This window comes from Panthera pardus, unplaced genomic scaffold, assembly GCF_024362965.1.
Source record: "Panthera pardus isolate Hobbes unplaced genomic scaffold, ASM2436296v1 HiC_scaffold_25, whole genome shotgun sequence".
In the NCBI taxonomy this organism is placed as follows: domain Eukaryota; kingdom Metazoa; phylum Chordata; class Mammalia; order Carnivora; family Felidae; genus Panthera; species Panthera pardus.
The window spans coordinates 65,726,122-65,749,426 of NW_026526821.1; the positions used below are offsets into that span (position 1 = coordinate 65,726,122).

Consider the following 23,305-nt stretch of genomic DNA (forward strand, 5'->3'; position numbering starts at 1 on the left):
AGAGAGGCAACTAGACATTACGTAGCTCCTGATGTACCACTCATCATCTTGCCAAAGGAATCAAACCTGAGCCTCATCAAGCCTCCAAATGCAGCCATCAGTTTGCAGGAAATTGGAGGACAAAGGAACAGGCTGAACTGCCTCAAGAGTACATAGTTGGCAACATCCAGGCTGTAGGAAACTCCACTGGTCAAATGCCCTGAGTTGTTCAACAGAGAAATTGAATGGAAAAGAAAAGTTTGGAGGGGAAAACTGTAAGTTTAAAGAGGTATAAAAGATCAGATTTTTTTTTTCAAACAGACAAAACTAAACTATCAGGTTTATGGATGCCACTTGGGTGGTAAAGTCATTAAAAAAAATAGAAGAAAGTGACTTCTACAGAGGTCAGTACTGTGATTAGTTTCAGAGTGGGGGGCAGTTGTGATCATAGAGCACATGGAGGGCTTACGACGTGGCTGACAGTCTGTTTCTTGATCTGGGTGATGGTTAAAAGGGTGCTTGTCTTATAACAATCCATTAAGCTCTGTAACTGGTTTGGTTCGGTTTTCTGTATTTGTATTTTATTTTATAATAAAAAAGCTTTCAAAAAATTAAATGCACACATTCTTTGGCCTAGTAATTCCGCTGTTAGGGGTTTGTCTTTAAGATAACCTCACCAAATGGGGCTCCTGTGTGGCTCAGTCGGTTAAGTTTCTGACTTCGGCTCGTGGGTTTGAGCCCCACCTCCGGCTCTGTGCTGACAGCTCAGAGCCTGGAGCCTGCTTTGGATTCTGTGTCTCCCTCACTCTCTGCCCCTCCCCTGCTCATGCTCTGTCTCTCTCTGTCTCAAAAATAAACACTAAGAAAAAAATTTAAGATAAACTCATCAAAATATGCAAAGATATCTGTATAGATGTGTCCACTGCAGCACTGTTTTTAATAGCTAAAACATTGGAGTGGTGGTGGTGGAAAGGAGTATCGATAGGTGGGGACTAATTGAATAAATTATGGCACATCCCTACAGTGGAATATTATGTAGCCAATAAAAATTAAGATAGGTCTGTATGGGTTCCCAGGCATATCATTAAGTGAAAAAAGGGAAGGTGTAGAACCGTATTATGATGAAACCATATGTATAAACACACAAACAGACACACACACACACACACACACACACACACACACACACACACTATATTTGCATTGAAAATACTTGTAATCATATCTAAGAAACAGTTAAATGCCTTACCTTTGAAGCTGAGGTGGGACTGGGGATGGAATCAAAGGGTGAGAATTTACTCACCATTTTATATGCTTTTATACTTTTTAAAATGATGTGTATATTTTATTTTCATGATTTTTTTTAAAACCTAGTTTAAGTTTTTTTTCATTGTGGTCCTTTACAGTCCTCTCAAAGAATGAGTAATAGGCCACAGAAAGGAAGATGTGTTAAAGGAGAAAAGGCAACACTCTCCCTTTAGGAGAAAATGGAGTTGGCCTTTTTTTCAGTAGACTCTCTGAATTGTTAACAAAGATGATCACCAATGGGGGCTGCTTTTGGAAATCCCAAGTGATAAAAATCTCTTCCTTCCACTCTTGGGTACAAATGCAAGTATTTTTTTTTTTTTTTTTTTTTGAGAAAGAGAGAGAAAGAGAGCATGAACGGGGTAGGGGCAGAGAGAGAGAAAGAGAATCTTAAGCAGGCTCCCTGCTGATACAGAGCCTGATACAGGGCCTGATCTCACCACCTTGAAAACATGACCTGAGCTGAAATCAAGAGTTAGACGCTAAGCCAACTGAGCCATCCAGGTGCCCTGAAATGCAAGTATTTCTAATGCTCAATTTCTAAAGGAGTGAAATCAAGTGGCTGGCATATCATAACAATCCAGTAAGTTTAAGCCTTTCATTTAACAACTATTTGTTAAGCTCTATGGTACACACTGGGAATACAATAGAGAACAAGACAGATAAAATCTCTGCCCTCATAGTGCTTACATCCCAATGAAATGTGTGAAAGAATATTTCCTTCATTTATTCAAACAGTTTGCCTATTGGCTAAGATGATCGGGCTACGCATTGCCATATAAATGATGTAAACGAATAAAGCCATTTGCTGGTCAATAAAAGAGACAATGGAAATAAAGATTTCTGGAGCATTTTTGTCCAAAGAAAGTATTTTTGGTCTTGAAGATGACAGCCTATTATTTCTATGCTATAAAACTCAGGGAAGAATAAAATAAGTTGAAGTATGTGGCAGCTCTTAAGATGGCTCCCAATGATACTACTTCCTGGTTTTCACGCCCTTAGTTTTTTATGTTTACTTATTTATTTTGAGAGAGAATGAGTGAGAGAGCATGGGGGAGGGGCAGTGAGATAGGCAGAGAGAATCCCAACCAGGCTCTGCACTGTGGAGCCCTACGTGGGTATTGAACTCAAGAACCATGAGATCATGACCTGAGTCGAAGTCAAGAGATAGATGCTTAACCAACTAAGCCACCCAGGTGCCCCGCACACCCTTATTTAATCCCCTGCCCTTGAGTGTGAACTAGTCTTAGTGACTTGATTCTAATAAATAAAATACTGCAAAAGTCAGTACTAAGATTAGATTACAAAAGACTAACTTCTATCTTGTACATTCTCTTGGCATTCTGTCACGCACTGGCTCTGAGGGAAGCCAACTGCAATGTGTTGGGAGCTGTGGAGAGGCTCACGTGGCACAAGGCACCAAACTGACAGTATTTGGCTAATATACAGTGAGGAGCCGAGGTCCTCACTCCCACTGCACTGAGTGAGCTGGGAGACGGATCTTCAGCCCTGTTGGTGGATGCTTTGATTGCAGTCTTGTAAAAGACAGAGACCCTCAGCAGGAGAACCCAGCTAAGCTGCGTGGGGCTGGATCCCTCACAGAAAGAACCTGTGCGCTAACAATGTTGCTGTTTTGAGTTCTAAGTTTTGAGATATTAGTTACACGACAATAAGTAACTAATACGGTTGACTAAGCCCCATTTCCCTTTGTAAGTGGACCACATGAGGCAAGACAGTTGCCTTTGAGAGCACTGTCTGTCACATAGGGTGGACAGAGTCATGCCACGATGGTTTTTAGTGAATGCACACCACTGTGCCACTTTGCTTCGTCTCAGCTCCTCTCCAGGGAGCTGACCTTGTCTCTGAAGGCTCTTCTTGCAAAATGGCTTTTGTTACACATTGATTTTTGTTATCTGTTCTGGAAATGAATTTTTTCAGCTTCGTATTTTATTTTGAAACTGCAATTTGCAAGTAATTTAGTTAAGAATCATCCCAGACTCCAATTTATTGCTTTACACACTTATTATTTTCTGTACCCCTCTGCTTTTCTCCACTGTCTGCATTCTTCTACCTTTCTTTAGAGCTTTTGTTAATTCTTCCAGCTTTTGGTTGAAGCATAAGAATCCACTTGAGTAAGACCTCATATTGCTCCTATATTGCAACATCCTTTTCTTTTCTTTCTTGGCTGGAACTACATTTCTTATTTTATAGTCATTGCTCTGAAAGCTGGTGGATGACTTCCTTTTATTTCTTATTTAATTAAGAAAGAATGAATAAATTCTACTTTTAGAGATAGACCACATGACTACTTTTAGTAGTTTCTATTGGGAGAAGAATAGTTGAGTTATGGTTTCTAGAATTTTCAGAATACTTAGTTCTTTGAACAACATAGGTAATTCAGATTTAGGAGGTCTTAACTTAGAGGGAGGCTTCCTCCCCTCACCCTCCGAGAATGTTGATTCCTTGGATATATGAGAGGATTTACAAAGATAAGAGGAAAGGGAACATTTGGGGTACCATTTTACTTTGTTTTCCAAGTTCTGAGAAAGACTATTAGGCATGAAATATGAAGAGACCCAAAGATTATTTTGACTGAATCAAGAATATAGACTCTCTAAATTACAAACCATCGTTATCATCATAACAAAACAAACAGAAAATACATTTTCTCCTCCTAAAATATTTAAAGAGAAAAGCAAGCCATAGCAGAAAGAACATGGCAATTTATGGCTGCTACCAAGAAAAACACACATGAGATCATGTCCAATAAGTGCTTTCAGAGATCCCAAAAGCTGGCAGCTTGTTCTGGAAGGTTTTCACTTGCACTAATATTTTGCCCCTTTCTAATTATGGCACAGTCCTGAAGCAATAAATGTACTTTTCACCAAACAGCAGTAGTAACGACAAAGACAATTGCATAAAAGATCTTTCAATGTTTATTTTGTTCTGTTTTGTTTGTTTTGTTAGCAACTTCAAAAAGGCACATAGCCCCCAGAGAATCCTACCGGAGACCTGGTCTTCTAGCTACGTGGTGTTACTTGGCGCTGCTCCTCAGGGCAACACAGACGTCAGATATGTATACTTGGGGATGAAAGACACTCCTTTCCAGCTCTAGAGAAAATATGCAGGGATCTGGGAGGAGGCACATGCTGTTTTTCAAGGTGCCGCCAGCCATTCTCAAGCACCCCAAATGAGAAAACATGGAGACCAGAAAGGGCTGGTGTGGAAAAGGGAATGATAAGCAGGGCTGGCAAAAGTAAACCCTCCATGAATTCAGCCCCAAGAAAGTGGATTCCCTATGGTGTAGAAGAGTTGTTAATACTCAGCTTTAATAGATAATAAACTAATGGTCACCTTACCTTACCACTGATGATTCCCTAGAGTCTTGAGAGTATGATAATTCAATTTAAACTTGGTGCATCTGTGCTGTAGGGCAGACAGGAAATCCACCTCAGGTCAGTGAGAAGTATCTTTCATGCACACACTGAGGGCTCTGGCAGGGACCAGGCATCTTTAGAAGCAAGAATATCTGGTGGCCCTTACCCCCACATGGGTAAGTCCCAAAATGCATTTCTAGAAAAGGAGGGCTCTTCGGCAAAGACACAACCTCCCCGAGGGATACATAGTGAGGGGACTGCCCCTCACATAGGGCAACATCCTTGCTGCTTCTGGGAGAACAGATCTTTTTAGTCTGGAAAATACAACTTTCCTCAAACCCTACTCTCCTCATGGGTTTATCTGGAACTAAAGCTTATAAGTCCAACCCCCAAGTCTCTCCTGAGGTAAAGGCATGTAAGCCAGCCATAATGGGAGAGAGAAAAGGAAAAATACAGAGACAGAACATAAATCAACATCTCTCAAAAGTTTCTCTCACCAAATTCCTTTCATCTTAGTGTCTATTTTGGAGTCAAGGAAACCGAGACATGGGCATCATGACTGACAGCCTACAACCAGTTACCGACAGAGCTGGCTCCTTCTGCTGTAGCCCGTGCCTCTTTGCTTTTCTAATTTCCAATTTCTCTTCTATTTGAAATTGCCCTTGCTAATTGGCACTTTGAGTTTCTGCACCTAGAGTCTTAGACATATTTGGAAACTTCTTTTAAACATGTTGATCCACTCAGGGTTGAATTATATGTGACAGCAAGAATAACTCCACCCTGGGGCATTATCCAGCAGGATGAGGGATTCAGAGATAAATCATGCAGTGTTCCATTCTTTCTGGCTCTTGATGTTTTCACACAGGAGAAATTTGCTTTTGTTTCCTGGGAGTGCGCAGGCCTCAAAAGACCAGCGTAAGGGTGTCTGTGGAGGGAGGAAGTCGAAAATTCCACAGACACCCTTAGGATGACCTTAGGGAACCTGATTCCTCTTAGGGCAATGATGTATGTGGAGCGGGTGACTTGGGAGGGGCAGGTTAATGAGTTATTTTTATGTACTTAAATCTTAGGTCCTTGGCATCAGCTGGCAAGGCCATATCCTCCCACCGTCTCTGAAAGTCACTGTTCAACTGCATCTAGGCAAGGAGGAGAGGAGAGAGTGCTATTGTATGTAATTTTAAGAGTCATCATCACTGTATCAATGTGCAGATGACATGTTCCAGTGGTCAGTGCGGGAGTGAGCAAGATTGTCCAGCTGTCTCATATGATACAGGCATGGTCTAATACTTCCTCATGTTCTTTCTTCTAATAATGAACTGCAGAGAACGAGATGTACTGTTTTGCTTTATAATTCAGACAGACAATACAGGTATTGGCTAACGTGGTTTGACACGATCAGCTGCCTTTTTTTTTAAGCCAATCTGGCAGGAAAGCATTAGACTATTGTGGGAGTTGTACTGGCCCTTCCAACAGTCCGTTAATCAGCAGCAAGATAGCCAAGGGACCACGTTACTTCTCTGTAGCACAAAAAGGTTGTGGTTGTGAGTGGGCTGAGTGGGAACAAAGTTATATCATTCCAGTTCTAATTGATTAATGCTGAAGTCACTGCTAAATAATGATTACCAGCCCCAGGCTCCACAAATCATTCAGGGGATGAAGGAGGACTAAGTTAAAGAAACTTGGGCCAGTGAACACGGATTTTTCTTGCAGGGGTGGGGGTGGGGAGGGGCAGAGGTGTGGAGACAAGGAAGTAGGAAAAAACTGGATCTGACTGAATAAACAAAAAGAACTGCAGTTGGGTTTCTCGTGGTCCCTCGGGCACTTCCCTTCCTCATGCTGTTGCCTTCTCTCCCTGCCTCTGCAATGCCATTTCTCCGCAGTCAGATTAACTCTGAGCACTACCATCACAAGTACGGTCTTCTAGCACCCTTGGGCCCCTCCCTCTAGACTCCCCTATCTAGCCAGATGGAGTTATTGCCAACTCCAATGATTTAACCCTCCCATCTCTAAGGCTTTCCTACCCAAATTCCGTAACTCCCCCCAATCCTCCCGATTACTCGTTTCCAGCAAAGTACATTGCATAGTGTTTCCCTTGTCCTTTTCTCCCTGTATCTCTTTTTCACAGCTCCCATGTCCAAGTATGCTCATGCATGGAAAGACAATATTCTTCTACTTAGGTTAGATGACCTTTTCAAAAATGTTTGGTGTCTTTCCACTAATCCTGGACACAGAGTAGGTAGGATATTAGAGTTTTGGACAATATCAATTTTAAAGATTGCTTTTTTGTTTGTAGTTCTTTGAGACATATCCAAACAACTAACGGGGAGGAAAAATTTTAAGTTTTCAGTGAGCTTTGCTTGCTTTGGTGTCAGCAACCTCTAATGCTGTGTCTTGCCAGCTTTCCACTTGGTGGAAGGTGCTTCCTAAAGATGCACTTTTGTGAAGTCAGAACCAGCACAGACTGAGCCAAATCCTGATTAAAATTCTTGCTGGCTTCTCCTTATGCCAGGATAGGCCTGTGTTTCCACTTGTGGGAAATATATCTGCCTGTCAATGTAAAAGAACACCAGTACCTTTTCGATATTACAAACTCACAGTGTTCCTCTTCAAGAATGCCGGCATTCATAATTTTTAAGCCTCAAACTTTCAAGAAATGGAAGCAACTGAATTTCTCTGCATTTTTAAGTAGAAATGGTAATATTACATAGCTAGAAATTTCTATAAAATATGGATTGGCAACAACATTATTTACACTTTCAAAAATGGGTTCCTGCTAAATTTATGCCTGTGTATCAGTCACAAGCTATGTTTCTAATACATTCTTTTACTTGAACCTACTTTTTTTCTTATCCCAGAAATTCTGAATGATTGCTACGCTGCAGAAATTTACAGAAGTTTGAGATGAAATGAAATGTTTCAAAACTCAGGTAGACTTAAATTATAATGTATTACTGTGAAGAAAACACTCTCAGCTGCAACACCTCTTATAGGAGAGGTTTTTAGATTTTCTAGATATGACAAAGATTTATGAGGTATGATTTTGCAAGGAAACAAAGCATTTTGGCAGAAACTCTTTTTTTTTTTTTGTAGGTAAAATAAGAAATCACAAGAGTAAGTACAAGAACGTCTGTGGAAATCATCTGTTAACTGAACAAACGAAATCCATTAAACTCTGGAAAACCAAATACGCATGTTTGTTATTTACTTTCTAGTATTAAGTTCTTTTTATTTTCCTACAGAGTTATGGGGTCTATTATTTTGGAAATGTGCTATTTTAACATGGGGTGTCAATAATGTGGTCCTAGTAATATGGTAGAGAGGGCACTGGATTAGATACCAGATGGCTTGGGTTTCCTTCTCATGCTGCTACTCACCAGGTTTGTGATTACAGCCATTTCTCCTCAATACTTTGGACCTCGATCTTCTCATCTGTTCAACAAAAATAAGAAACACCTGATCTCCTTGCCTCTTAACATCATTGTGAGGACCAAACAAGGTCCTAGTTGTTAAATCACTTTGAAACCGTAAAGTGGTATATACAATTCTACTCATTATCACCTCAGAATTCCTCTCAGATTATATTGCCTCAAATGCATTATTTAGGAAAAGTACAAACTTGAATGCCATATGGAGTCCTTGTTGACACTGCAGATGTTGGTTAATTTTAGATTCTAAAAGAACAAAAGAACAGAAGCACTAACCAAGCAAATTAGCCTCTCTTTAGCTTTTTCTTCGAAATCTCCTATTATACAAATACCAAACTAAAAATGGCAGGCTAAATATTATAGAAAATTACATCATTTGAACCATTGAAATTCTGTATATCCAAGCCCTTTTGCAGAACACAAATTATTCCCTCCAAAGCACATTGCCAATGAATTTAATGTTATAAGATAAATTACGGCTATTTCTTTGAGGACCAAGTAAAAGAATTTTAATCTTAAGCTTTAACGTTAAAAAACACAATGTCAGTGAAATGTATAAGTCAGAGAAGAGTCACAGAAAGGTATGAAATCCATTTTAGTAGTTGTAGTCTCTCTCAAACTAATCGAAAACTAAACTAAGCTCAGCCAGCCTTGGGCTCTGATTTTGAAGACCACATTTACAAGTGGGAATTTCTCTGTAGAACAGGTGTGACAGACGTGCACATGACAACTGCTTTCACAGCTCCATTTGTTTGGGAAGACCTGTCCTCATGGGCCTCGTGTGTACCATCTGTAAGACATCTCTTTGCACCTTGTCAAATCCGATGTCCTCCTTACACATGCAGAAGCAAGAGGTGTCTTCATAAATTGTATACGGATGGCATCTGTCATTCTTTTTGTTTGCATACAATCAACTAACAAAAAAATATTTTGGAACAAGCTGAACATTTTGTGTTGTGAAATCTCACTTATTTAGTTATTTTTATGTATTACATATAAATATATATGTATTTATTATGGAAGCAATGAAACAAAAAATGTTTCCTATCAGAACATATCCATTAGATTACCTGAAGCAATTGAAAAATGGTCCTGTGACTATTCTGAGCCTAGATTTTTTTTTTAATTGAAGTATAGTTGATGCACAATGTTATATTAGTTTCAGGTGTGCAACACAGTGATTTGACAAGTTTATACATTATGCTGTGCTCCCCACAAGTGTAGCTACCATCTGTCACCATACACCGCTATTACTATACATTGACTACATTCCCTATGCTGAGCCTAGGTTTTCAATAACATTTTTCCAGAAAACTGCTCACTGAGTTTTAGCACCTCAAGATACTGACAGAATATCAGTCTAATCAGAAATAATTTTCAAACAGAGACCATAAATGTTTTACCTATAAAATGCATGTTCCTCTAAAAGAGGCAAAATGTTTCAAACTATATTCTAATAATTTGGCCAATACTATGTGATATGACATTTCAAAGTGTGCTGTGATGTGGACTGGAAATATTAAAAGCAAATCCAAAGAGTAGATTTTATAACGCTGCTTATTATGGATACAGTCTAGGCTGATTATTTTAGTATTAAGTATACTATTAATCGCCTCCCTGTCCTGCCCATATGCTACCTCTTTTAGCACAGAAGGCCTAATAAGACAGGTGCAACTTGATTCCGTGTTACATAGTTTTCTCAAACTGGAACAAACATTAACCCCCCCCCCCCAAGTATTTTTCCCATGTGAAGAACTTGGGATTACTGCAGATGATTATAGACCTGAACCAAAAATGGATTCAAACAACTTCATTCATTGCTGAAACTGAACTGAAATTGACCCCCCAAATAAATTGGCTTAATTCCCTATAAAAGCAGTATGAATCAGGTTGCCATCTGTTCCCTTCCTTCTTTAACTTCACCAGTGGGCTGGGTTTAAGCACAGAACTGGAGGAGTCCTTGGGGGAAGGGGAGGAGGACTCTGGCTTGGTATTTAGAAGGGTATGCTACAACGGTAGAGTCACTCCAAGTGCGAGATTCTCAGGAATCTGAGAATTAGCTGGGGAAATCATGTAATCTGTCAAACCATGGAAACAACAGGAGTTTAATTTGCCTAATTTTGTTAGAAGATATTGCATCAACTAAAAATCCTTTGCATGCCAAAGATGAAAAATGTAATCCAAACTAACTTAATTTAAAAGGTAAATTTATTGGTTCACGTAACTGAATAATTTAGAGGTTCTGGTTCAGGTGAAGCTTGCTCTAAGGTTCAAACAGGGTGACCTAGGACTTCATTTCTCTCTCTCCATTTCTCAATTCAGCATATTCAATATTGGCTTCATTCTTGGGCAAGGTGTCTCTTCATGTAGCCAATATGGATGCAAGCTACTCCATGGAGTACTTGCCTCTAGGTTCAAATTCAGAACCAACTTTCTAGTAAGTCTAGAATGGATTACTGTGGTCAGAGGAATAGGATATACTAGATGACCTAGACTAAGGTCATATGTTACACTTCTGAAGCAGGGGGGTGGAGACATCATTCTTTTCCCCAAGCCCAGGGACTAAGAGTAAGGGAGGACCATAGTCCCCAGAACAAAATGAGAGGGTGGTTAGTTGAATGGATGTTCTGTACAGATACTCAGGGATCAGATGCACAAATAATGTCAGCAAGTATTATTTTTCACTTAAGAAGGAATTCTTTTTTTTTTTTTTTTAATTTTTTTTAACGTTTTTATTTATTTTTGAGACAGAGAGAGACAGAGCATGAAGGGGGGAGGGGCAGAGAGAGAAGGAGACACAGAATCGGAAGCAGGCTCCAGGCTCTGAGCCATCAGCCCAGAGCCTGACGCGGGGCTAGAACTCACGGACCACGAGATCTGTGAGATCGTGACCTGAGCTGAAGTCAGACGCTTAACCAACTGCGCCACCCAGGCGCCCCTAAGAAGGAATTCTGATACAAAAGGAACAAAAATATGAATGAGATTTACTATTATTTAGAGATGATACAATTGTCTACCTGGAAAACTCAACGCCAACCAAAATCCAAACAGAAGTTTTTAAAAGTTGACAACTGTCATAACTTTCTTATGGAAGAATAAATGTGAAGAGAAGAAAAAAGAAGGAGGAGGAGGAAAGGAAGAAGAAGAAGAGGCTACAGCAGTGGCAGGATGGGGAGGGAGGAATAGTTCTGATTACATCTAAAAGAGAGACCCCACGTCTTACCAGCTAAGGGGAAAAAGTAATGGCCAAAAGGAAGACTGTAGAATTTTTATGTGAGACATTTTAAAAATGTAAGATAATTTCAACTAGAGCTGGAGCTAGGTGCTCTTCACAGAGACTAGACAGTTCTACAATTTGTAGGTTTTGTCATTCCTAAGGGAAAGAGCTTTAGAGTTAAGAAAAGCTTTCTGGATGGCTATTTGCTGTAACTTGTCAACTTCATGGTTTATTTTTAACACTCTCTCTCATGCTATATTATACAAAAACAAAACACCTCCACATACATGGAACCAAACTAAAGAGAAGCACTACGTGGAAAAATAATTTTATTTTCTAATAATGATAGTAATATGGTAGTCTAATTTCTTCAGATATATATATGGGTTGTTGTTTTTTTTAAGGCCCACATCACTCGTGCATATTTCTGCATCTATATATGTTCTCCCAAAGATTTCAGGTAGATTAAGTGCCCTAGGATTTTTCCATCCTGGTCTCATATACCTGGAATATAATAAATAAGAAAAAAGTCTTGCGGGGGGTGGGGGTATTATAAAAATAGCATACTTACTTTAGATGGCCTAGTTATAAAGCACATTTACCAAAGCCTATATGTTTCACCAAGACCTTAAACCTATTTTCCAAAAGCAACTATGGAAAAATGAAGAATTACTAAGAGAAATGAAAAGAGATGGTAGGGGAGCCTGGGTGGCTCAGTCAGTTAAGCGTCCAACATCAGCTCAGGTCATGATCTCATGGTTCATGAGTTCAAGCCTGTATCAGGATCTGTGCTTTCAGCTCAGACCCTGGAGCCTGCTTCAGATTCTGTCTCCCTCTCTTTCTGCCCCTCCCTGCTCACACTCTGTGTCTCTGTCTCTCTGTCTCTGTCTCTCTCTCTCTCTCTCTCTCTCTGTCACAAAAATAAAGATTAATTTAAAAAGAAAAGAAAAGAAAAAGATGCCAATAAAAAATGGCCAAGGAGTATTTGGCCCTAAAGCTGGGATAGCACTAAGAGCTGGTTGAAGCAGGGTACATCTTGCAAGTTCTCAACTCCAAACCTATCATCCCCATCTGAGACCTCATTCTACAGATGCTTCTGTGTGTTGAATTAAGAAAATTCACCTGGGTGGCCCAGTCAGTTAAGCATCTGACTTCAGCTCAAGTCATGATCTCACAGTTTGTGTGTTCGAACCCCACATGGGGCTCTGTGCTAACAGCCTAGAGTCTGGAGCCTGCTTTGGATTCTGGGTCTCCATCTTTCTCTCTGCCCCTCCCTTGCTCGCACTCTCTGTCTCAAAAATAAACATTAAAAATTTAAGAAAACTCAAGCATTTTCTAGAGCTTGCAATTCACTAACTGGAGCACAATCCAACCAAATTTTAGTCTTTTTTCTTCTTTTTTAAAATATCATGCCAACTATTGTTGGTTGTAGGAGAGGCCGATTAAATATTTTTTAAATTCCTTATTGGGAAAAATACAAAGATACAATTTACAGGCTGAAGAATGAGGAACTACTCTTGATGGAATGTGAGAATTAATGCCTGGAAAGCTGAGGTTCTAATTTGGCAACCCAGTCACACTATCTCAGAACATTCTTTTAGAACATTTTATTAAAGTATTTGTAAGACTCCTGAGGATTTATCCTAAGGCTATACCTGTAGACATATGTGCCGGGTTATCCATTATAGCACTGTTTGTAATATATAGCAAAGATTGGGCACAGCCCAAGGATTCATCAATAGGGGAATAGTTAAATCAACTATGACAGATCTTGCAGTGTAATGCCATGCAGCTGTTTAAAAGAATGAGGAAGCTCTCCTAGTACTGATAGGAACAATCTCCAAGATACATTGTTAGAGGGAAAAACAAGATCCAGATCAGAGGATAAAGTAGGCCACCTCTTGTGTAAGAAGCAGGAAGAGAAGAAATGTAAGAATTGCTTGTATCTGCATGAAGAAACACTAGAAGGATACGTAGAAAAATCAGGATAGTCATCTGTACCTACCAGGGTGGGTGGGGGTAGCGAACTGGGGGCACGCAGGAAAAGAGAAGACTATTCATTACATACCTTCTTCTTCGGATTTTTGAAATGTGAATGTGTCAGTTGGTCAAACAGAAGTTATTAAATAAATACCAAAATGAAAACAAGCTTGAGAAAAGTCATTCGGGAGTCATACAGTCATTTCATAAAAGCTGCAGTTGCAATTAAAATCAAAACAAAACCAAACAAAACATCCTGAATCTATCCTCAACCAAGGGCATACTGTTGGTAGGTTTGAGTAGGGGGCTGCACAGCAGAAGCCTAGACCGTATGGACTCTCATACTTGTTAGCTAAACATCTTGCCTCTCGGCCCAATCTTTAGCATCCTTACTCTTTTTCTGTATCTCTTTCCTCTCCTCTTAAAAGAAGTAACAAATCAGAGATCCTGGAAGATGCTGCGGACAGCTATTATACTTCATTCATAAAGAGCTCAGCTAAACTGGAGTGAGGATTACTGCACATATTCACAAGTGTTGAGAAAGTCCCCTGGTAATTTTCCCAAGAAGACAGGACTCCTGGCTCACTTGGCTAGACTGGGCTAGGGCAGTCCTTGATGCTTTCATAACCTCTCCATGGCTCTGTAATTGTGCTTAAAACCTCCTACAGAAGTCCTCCTGGGGTGGGAGGCAGTCCTCTCCACGAGACTGTGAGCTTTTTGAGGCCAAGGACTTTGTCTTATTCACTGAGCTTTGTATTCTCAGAGCCTAGCATGGAGTCTTCACAGGTGCCCTGTGGACTCAGTAAACTGAGCTTTCATCCACCTAATGGCTTGGCTTAGATTATACTCCTGAACCATCTTTAATGTTTTTCCCCCAATTGGTGTCATTAAATCCATCAGTAAGACTTGTCAGTCCTACTGCCAAACATACTCCCAAACCTACTACTCTTTAACATCCTTAGCACTACCACCCTAATCCAGACCACCAACAGCTCTGCTCTGGACTAAAACAATTTGTCTACCTTCTAATCTGCTCTCCTACCACCCCCAGAATGTATTCTCCATTCACAGTTAGGGTTATCTTTTAAAAACTAAATCACATCACATCACACTCCTACTTACAATCCTTCAGTGGTTTCCTATCACAATTAGAATAAAAATTTAACTCTTTACCTGACCTTCCAAGCCCTACATGATCCCGCCCCTGTCTGCTTCTTTGACTTAGCCTCCTACCACTGCCCCTCACTTCCTCTACTCCACACAGGCCGCCTTTTATCCTTTCATCTACTTTGCTCCTGCCTCAGGGCCTCTGTCTGTGCTCTTCCCTTCACCTGGAAGGCTATTTCCCCTTCTTTTTGTATGGCTGCCTCCTTGTCATCACTGATACTCTACACCACTTTCTCAGAGAGGCCTTCTGTGACCATTCCAGTTACATCAGCTGCACCCTCAATGCTCTTCTATTTGTGGCACCTTTAACTGTATAGATTAACATCTTACTTGTTGGTTTGTGCTTATTGTCCCCACTATAATGTAAGTTCTGTGAAGTTTCTTATTTTCCATCTATAACAAGGGCTTAGAACAGGGTTGGGCACATAATGGCTCTTAAAAGTTTCTGTTAAATAAATGAAGGCATTTAACATTAATCGTGGATACAATATTTATTTCATTTCCTTAGAGACCTTTTAATGAGCTTTTATTTAATTGAAAAAGCAATGAACAATTATAAAAAGAAATAAGGATGTCCTGATTGGCTTTGGAAGAAACACTGTAGACAGTAGAATTGATAGTTAATTGAGAGAATATGATCCTACCAAAAATGATAAATTATCATAAACCAATCTAGGCAATGAGAAGGCCATGCACTGTGTCAGGTGGATGAGCAGATGTTGGTTTGGTACTCAAGAAGTACAAAACCCATGAGAAGATACAGCTTTGTAATTTTAATATCTATTATCTGATTACTGCAAATCGTGTTCACATTTATGATGATTTGATCACAAGAGTCCTATGAAGTAGGATATTATTCTAGTTGTTATTACCATTTCACAGATAAAATCATTGAGGTTCAGAGAAGTTATGTCATTTGCTTTGCATAACACAGCAAGCAATGAATGAGATTTTTAAGTCATACTCAGATCTTCTGACTCAGCTCTCTTCTATTTCACCACTCGGTCTATTCAGTGTGATAAATACATGTGCAACATGGTATGGGAGGTCAAGTGTAAAAGAGAGAGACTATTTGTATCTGGAGCTGTCTGGGAAGGTTTCATGAAGAAAAGTCATATAAATGGGGCTATGAAAGGTAAGCAGGAGTTTTCAGGTGGAGGAGGAGGCACGTTTCAGAATCATATCTGATGAAAAGCACAGTGGAATGAAAATGTGGCAAAGAGCAGAGAAGTCCAGATGGGGAAGTTGGACCATATTGTTAAAGATTTTCAGTGCCATTTTTATGCAGTTAGGCAGTCCCTGAAAGCAAAGGATTGAAACAGTCAGATCTGGGTTTTCAAAACAAAATTAAAGTGGCAGATTGGTGGATGAATTGGAGCATGAACAAATAAGTTAGGAGTTTTTTGGTGATCGCGCAAGCAGGGTAAGTATCTGAATGAGGATACTGGAAATGCAAAGGACTGATTTAAAAATGTTTGTGTGAGTAAGACTCACTCCTGGGGAGGTGTAAGAGAGGGAGGAGTAAAGATTATTTTTAAAAATTTCTAGCTTATGTGACTTGGTAGATGATTATCTCAACCAAATTGAAGAATACAGAAAAATGATTTCAGAAGGGAATTGGAGATGGGGTTTTCTTGTAGCAAAAATAAGCACTGTCTGCTTTATCTTTCAGTCATGTTTGGTTTGAGGTGCTTGTTTGCAACATCCAGGTAGATATGTCAAAGGTAGCTAAAAATATGGGCCTAGACTTAAAAAACAAGATTGAAGCTGGAGATCTAAACTTTAGAGTCATCAAAATGCAAACTGTATTAAAATTCCTATGGAAAAGGGGCAAGAAAGAACTTCTAGGGATGATGGAAATGTTCTATTTCACGATTATGGTAGTGGTTACAAGGGCATACAGGTCTTCAAAGATTTTATTGAAATCTTCAATCCCTTAAAAAAAAAAACAGCACTAAATATAAAGGCAAACTGCCTTGTACAACACACTGGCTGTTCCAGAAGCCAGTACTAGATATGCCAATTTATGGGCCATTTCGGAGTTCTCCATTCAAATCCATATTCCCTACCTAAAATACCCTCCTCTCTCATCAGCCCACCCTTGTACGACCGGGGTTGACTTCCGCATTTGGAGTAGCTGAGACAATAAAAGTACTTGAAGAATACAATGTGACATTGCTGAACAAGAAATCTCTCCTTATTGATTGATCTTAGACTTATGGCCAATTTGGCTTCTTCATTTGGCACCATTCCCTCAGCATCACTTCTGAATTGTCCTTAAAGTGCTCAACTTAAAATCTACTTTGTACAAAAAAAAAAAAAATTTTTTTTTTAATTTGGTAGAAAGAGGTGAAATCTGACACCTATATTCATCTACCAGTGTGGACACATCCACCATGAGTATATAATCACCAAATCTGTATATTTCTGTTGGAATCACAGTTCTGTTATTTACTAAGTCTTTGATACCTTGATGAAAATGAGGATAACGAAACCCACTTTGCAGGGTGGAAGGAATTAAGTCAGCACATCTGAAAGTGCCCAGTTTGGTATTGAGTAGGTGCTCAACAGAAGGCAGATGTCTTGTTAAGCCTAACTATACTTTCTGAATTAGACCATATCATAAATTTTCTGAAAGTAGAAACAGTTTTCTGCTCTTTATATCCCACCCTAATATATCCTCAGTAGACGTTGTGGGATAATGTTTAGGAAGCTAGCAGGTCAAGGATAAAGTTGTAAAAGATTTACACAATAAATCATAGATGAGACCATTCTGGGTAGATGGGGAAAAAAAGAAATTGATTCAGAGGTGGTGGCAAAGGTCCCTCACATTTCCTCTTTCCATTCATTTAAATTTTTATCTTGCCAAAAAGAGGGGACGGAAGGTCTCATCTTGACGAGTGGAGCTGCAAGACCGGTGCCAATACACCTGGTCTTGATTCATGCCAGCTGGGAGAGGAGCTTGGCTTCTCAGTGTTTTACTACTGTGGTTTCCTGGGCTGGGCAGCTGGGTGCCTAATAATGATAAAAACCATAATAATACTTCATAATTACGCACTGCCCTTTGCCAGAACTTGGATTTAATTACAATGACTATGATGGAACTGGCAACATCTCGCTCCCTGTTGGGGTGCAATACCCAAGGGCCTGGAAATACAAAGTGAAGTGGCAACTGCAACCTTCTCCTGCAGGGCCTATCCTGGCAATTTACCCAGAATGCTCTAGGTTTAAAGCTCATCATCAGAAACAAAGAGTACTTTTGAATTGTCCACATGTACTTGGCACTATCAAGTAAAATAGTGTTTATGAAGCAACTACTGCCACTCACGGGGCACAGCATCATGGAAGCCCAGGCCCGGAAGGGACCAAAGGAGGTGATCTCATTCATCACCCCACCCTGCCGTGACATACCACTGCCAGTACACTCTAACAGCTAAGTTCACTGACCTTCCCATTCTGATTTGGGCTGGAGATGCTTTTGTGGCAACCTGATTCCGGTGTCCGGGAACTTCCCATTTAACACTCATTTTGTGAGCACCTATTCTGAGCCAACACACTGTGGAGGCATGAAGATGTATAAGGTATGATCCCTGCCCTCAAAGTAGCTTATCTTCTAGTTGAGGGGTTCATATGCAGGCAGCTATAATATAGAGGGAAGGCATGACAGATGAAGGGGAATGAAATTAAACTCCAGGTGAAAGTATCAGGGCCATTCCCTCTTCGAGAATAAAAAGAAAGGATAAGATACGGGGTGTGGGTGGGGAGGACTTGAGGTGAAGAGATACACAATAATTTAGGAAGTTCTTACAGGTTTCCCTATTGGTTTTTGTTGTTTGTTTTGTTTTTTGTTTTTTATCTTTATAGCACTTATCACCCCCTGAATACTCTTGTTCATTTATTAGTTTACTCGTATACTGTTTGTCTCACCCCATTCAGGAACCTTGCACTTTGGTTCACCACTGTATCCTGAGTATCTCAATGCCTGGAACATGGCAAAGTGCTCAGTAAATATTGGCCTAATGAATAAGTGACCCAGGTGAGGCAGTGGATTCCCTCTAGAAATAGAGGAAAGGGCATCCAGTAAATATAATCAACATGACAAAGTTAGAAAGGGTAGGGAGGGTATTTACAGCAGTGAGGGAGTAACATGGAGGATTACTCCCAGGTTCCTGGTTCTGGACTTGGGTGAGTGGTGATGACATTATCAAAGAAGATAAGGAGCCGAGAAGAAGCAGCAAATTTTGTGGACTTATGAGCATATCTGAGGTCTGAGTTGGACAGGTCATAATGAGGTTCAGGTGGAGATGTCCAAAAACACTTAGACAAACAGATCTGGACCTCATTAAAGGTACACTCAGCCATCAAAAATGGTTAGGTCATCTAGTGTGCAGTAGAATGACTTGGTACCTACTGAGGAGAGGACTGGGGATCAGCTCTTGGAACTCTCTTAAAGAGCCAACAGATAACAGATTCAGTAAGGTTAACAATCTGAGTGTTTAAGGTCTCAGGGAAACTGGGATGAGGGGTGCATTGGGGAGCAGAAAAAGCTTAAAGAGGGATGTACTTCGTAGAGTTTCCTGCAATGGAGATCAAATAAGAATGAAAAAGTGACCCTTGAACTTGGCCATACGGATGTCACTGATAGCCTTAAGAGGAGCACTTTCAAGTGGACTAGCAGGGAATTTAATTTAGCCTGTACTTGAAGCATGAATTGAACAGGGACTCATGGGCAAATTGTGTTTTGTTTTGTTTTTGTTTAAGTTCGGAGGCGTTTGAACATGATCATGGTTATGTTCAACAGAGAAGTGTTTAGTAAATTTGTGAATGACGACACGGTTTCTAAAACGCCAGATGTAGAGTCCTGCTGGCGTCACAATGCCTCAACTATGCTTCTACCCTTTCAGCCATTTCTAGGGCGGAGGCCCATCCATGTAAAGTGCAGGCAAAAAGTGGAGGGCCATCACCCCTCCACCAGTTCTGGGAGTCATGCTTGTGACAGAGGGGAGCAGGGATGGGACTACTTGAATCAAATGAAGTGCCCAGTTTTCCGTGGATCTTGGAATTTAGTAACTGGGTGGCTCCATGCTGGAGGAAGACAGGGAGACTCATTCACATTTTCCGACCCGGCACTCACGGCCTCCATTCATCATTTTTCCTTTCCTTTTCCCTAACAGAGTTTAAGCCAGGGACAAAGCTTTCTTCCCTCTCCCAACTCAGGTTGACCTTCCGCCCCCGAGCCCACCGATGGCCCTTCTCCGACCACGTGACTCTTCGCAGCCCCCGTGACTCGCCGCCTCCGACCCCTCCCCTCGGGCTGCAGCCCTCTTTACCCCGCCTCTCAAGCCCATGTGACCGCTTCTTTCCTACCTGACTGGCTCCTTCCTTTCCCCCGGGCCGGACCGGCCGCCTTCTCAGCTGCCCGACTCCAAAATGGCAGCCGCGCACAGCCCGCACCCGAACGGCTGGACCTCCCTGACTCCCGGGCCGCCCCCCTCTCGCTCCCTGCCTCCCTCCTTCGGCCTTCACCTACACGCCTCCGGATTGGCCGCTAGAAATCCCGCCCCTCCAGAGCCCCGCCTGCTATTGGTCACGGTAGGCTGCCCTTCAAAGAGGCGTGCCCCGCCGCCCCCCGCCCCGGGAGGTATTTTCCATTCCGGTGGGGGTTGGGGGGAGGGGGGGAGGGGAAAAGGGTGAAGGGGGGAGGCGGCCAGGGAAGGGGGTGGGGGCCTGGCGGGGGCATCCGGCTGAGCTGGGGTCCCCGCGCTCCCTCCTGAGGAAGCGAGACTGCGCTCGAACAGGCAGTCCGAGGAGACGGGACGGGACTGGCGGGCGAGCAGGCGGACTCGCCCTCTCGGTGACTGCGCCGTCCGGGCCCGTCCGCCTGGCCGCAGGTGCCCCTGAATGAGGCCGCTCCGCGCGCCCCGACCGGTGAGTGTCCCCGCGGCCCGCGCCTGGCCCGGCCAGCCCCCGCTCCCCGGCCCCCGCGCCAGCGTTAGCGGCCGCCTGCCGGTTCCCCGGTGCCCGCGCCCGGCACAGTCCGCCTCCGGCCGGCGCCTCCACACCGGGGCAGAGGCAGCGCCGGCCCTCGGGCCGGGAGGAGGACGGCGGGCGGGGGACCGCGAGTCCGGGCCGCGAGCCCTGTGCAGACCGCGCCATGCGTAGTGGGGCTTGTGCTTAGTAGGCTCTCGAAGCATTTCTGAGGAATTGTTTTGCTGGTTGGAGGGATGTTGGGTGCCTAAGGGGAAGGGGGTCGTCCAGGGCTAGTTGGAGGGCGCTGGCGATCGGGGTCGTGAGAGGCCACAGAGACTGGGGGGGCAGTTACGCGCCCTGTGGGGAACGGGCCACCGGCTAAGTCACTTGGGCTCCAAGGCTCCGATCCGGGGGGTCTTCAAGGTCAACGAGAAGCGGTCCACTGGGAGATGAGAGAGAGAGCTGGGGAGCTTACATGGGGGAAGTGACTGGAGCACCTCCGGGGGTTTAACCCGAGGTGGAAAGGGGTGCGCAGGCGGCTGCTGGAAGACCCTTCAACTACTTGGAACTCCTACGATTGTTTGGTGCTGAGATTTGGGCATTCAAATAGCTGAAGCGAACTGACTTTCTGGAGAGGGAGTTGCATTTACAGAAGGATGCTACGAAGCAGTTTAACTACACATGTCGGTTTGTTTCCGAACTTTGAAAGGCTGGGGGATTGGATTCGTGAGGTGATTTTTGACATTTTACTTTGGCATTCCAACCAAGAGGAGGCTTGCTTCTGGAACTTGTCAGTTATCCTTCATGTACAAAATGTATGTATGTGTTTGGTGTTTTACCAGTTACTAGCTTTGCTGGAAATGCCTATAAGTGTACCTTGAAATTCTTGTAGCTGCCTCTACATCTGCTGAAAATCCTTTCTTCAGCTCTCTCATTCTATAGCGGTGGCTTACTTCTTCCTGACTTAACATTTAGAGTAGACTGTACTGTTAGAATTTGCTAATGACTTTATTCCAGAAGATAATATGGAATTTGCTACTGACTTTATTCCAGAAGATAATATTAAGTAATTCAATTCGCACGCTTTCTTTCCCTGGCTTTTAATTGTTTCTTTACAAGGTCATCTTTAAGTATTGTACTGGAAAGATACTGGTAAGCTAGCAGCTCTAGAAAGCAATACTGAAATCAGGTTGAGCTGACAGTTGGAATATTAATGTCAGATCCTTAGTTTAATTTTTATAACCTTGTATTTGCATGACACTCTTGAGAATGGGTAAGGAACACAGAAAATGCACACCAGGGTTAGGCAGTGGCAGTCCACAGAATCTACCTCTGGCACCCCTTTGAGGTTCTTCAGGTCACTGAGAAGAGAAAGCTAAGAATTGCATAGCTAGATCATGAATCTTTTAAATATTTTCTTAATCATATGTATGTTATCTTACTAATTCCTCACAATTTAAAAAAGGAAAGCTTTTTTTTTTTTTTTTTTTTTTTTTTAGGAAGTACTTAAACATATTTGAGAAAATTTGTTGGTGATACGTTGCCTGTAATGTAATTCATCAGAGAAAAATGTTCTGCAAAAAAGTATTAATATTTTCATTTGGCACCTTTTTAGTTCTTCAATAACTGATGGATAATTACAAATTTTCCCCCTATTGTCCTTGAATTTTACTATTTGTCCTTAGGGAGAATGTACTGGCACACCAAACAGTAGCCTAAAATATTGAAACCTAACACCTTTTAGCATTATAATAGCTTCTACATTATTCACCTTGAAACTCATCTATGGGAAACTAGTGGTCGGGAAGGCTTTCCCTTATCACTTTAGTTGAGAATGGGCTGTTTTCTCTTTTTTGTAGAACTAAGGAAAAATAATGTTTAATGCCTGCAGTGTAATGATAATAACTAAGTAGAATGAGAATGGGAAGCTTGGAAAAAAGATATATGTACAGGAGTCACATTTCTTTTAGAGCTGGAAGAGTAGACCGTGGAGATGATTATTTTACAGATCAGGAAACCAAGGCCCAGAGCGGTGAAAGGGACTAGATGACTAGTTAGTGACAGAGCCCGGATGGGTGGGCAGGTCTCTGGACTCTCATCCAAGGTTTTTCTATATTATCACATTCACGTTGTTTATTTCTAAAGAGTTGTAGTGCCAGCTATAAATGGTGTTTGGATTATTTGTGATGTTGTTCTCTGTTAAGGATGGGGAAGTTTGAGTTGACTACTTTTATACATGAAATGATGTAAAACTGGATGAGCTTTTATTGAAAAGTTTTAAACAATATGCTGCATTGTTAGTGGAAGTGCTGATATTTCTCGTTGGAAAGAGACAAACCATCATTTCATCTAGATTAAAATATTAAATGGACTTCTTAGAGCAGGTTAGTGTTCTGTCATTTTTATTCTAAAAATAAATTGCTTACAAGATTTTCAGAATTCAAAAGGCTCCTGTGTCTTAAAAGTAAATTATATGAAAATTATTCTCAGGAAGTGTGGGGGTTATGTTAAAACGGATCTTAGTACCTTTAAAAATAAGAGCAGTAATAGAATTACATGATGATCATGAACACATAATTTCTATCATAGTTGTAATAGAGAAAGACTGGCTTTGTATCTCAGTCGCTTAATAACATTATGATCTCTGGCAAGTGATTTAACCACTGTGTACCTAGGTTTCCTCATCTGTAAAGTGAGGGTAGTAAAAGTACCTACCTCTTAGGATCGTGGTGAGGATTAAACGTCTTTCTTTCTAGGGCACCTGGGTGGCTCAGTCAGTTGAGCATTGGACTTTGGTTCAGGTCCTGATCTCACAGTTCGCGTTTTCAAGCCCCGCATGGGGTCACTGCTATCATTGCCAAGTCCACTTAGGATCCTCTGTCCCC

At 41.6% G+C, this 23,305-nt stretch overlaps 2 protein-coding genes across 6 annotated transcripts in view; one reads left to right on the forward strand and one right to left on the reverse strand.

The window, feature by feature from the left end:
- The window catches only part of PIGF (phosphatidylinositol glycan anchor biosynthesis class F), a 105,720-nt gene extending 85,832 nt beyond the window's left edge, over positions 1–19,888 (reverse strand). Inside the window, exons 1-2 of the mRNA XM_019413284.2 lie at positions 19,818–19,888; positions 8,036–8,090 (exon numbers count right to left, since the gene is read on the reverse strand). Coding sequence (XP_019268829.1) covers positions 8,036–8,056 — 21 coding nt within the window. The 5' untranslated portion in view covers positions 8,057–8,090; positions 19,818–19,888. The remainder of the gene's footprint in view (positions 1–8,035; positions 8,091–19,817) is intronic.
- Positions 1–23,305, forward strand: part of SOCS5 (suppressor of cytokine signaling 5) — a 127,632-nt gene that overhangs the window by 42,899 nt on the left and 61,428 nt on the right. Inside the window, exon 1 of one of the 5 annotated variants that reach the window (XM_019412772.2) lies at positions 19,878–20,042. The exons of 1 other annotated variant lie outside the window; for it this stretch is intronic. The gene's annotated coding sequence lies outside the window, so the exon portion shown is untranslated. Of the gene's footprint in view, positions 1–19,877; positions 20,043–20,073; positions 20,092–20,165; positions 20,379–21,216; positions 21,236–23,305 lie in introns of those variants that run through there. 3 more of the 5 variants (XM_019412897.2, XM_019412699.2, XM_053890659.1) reach the window with 3 other exon arrangements.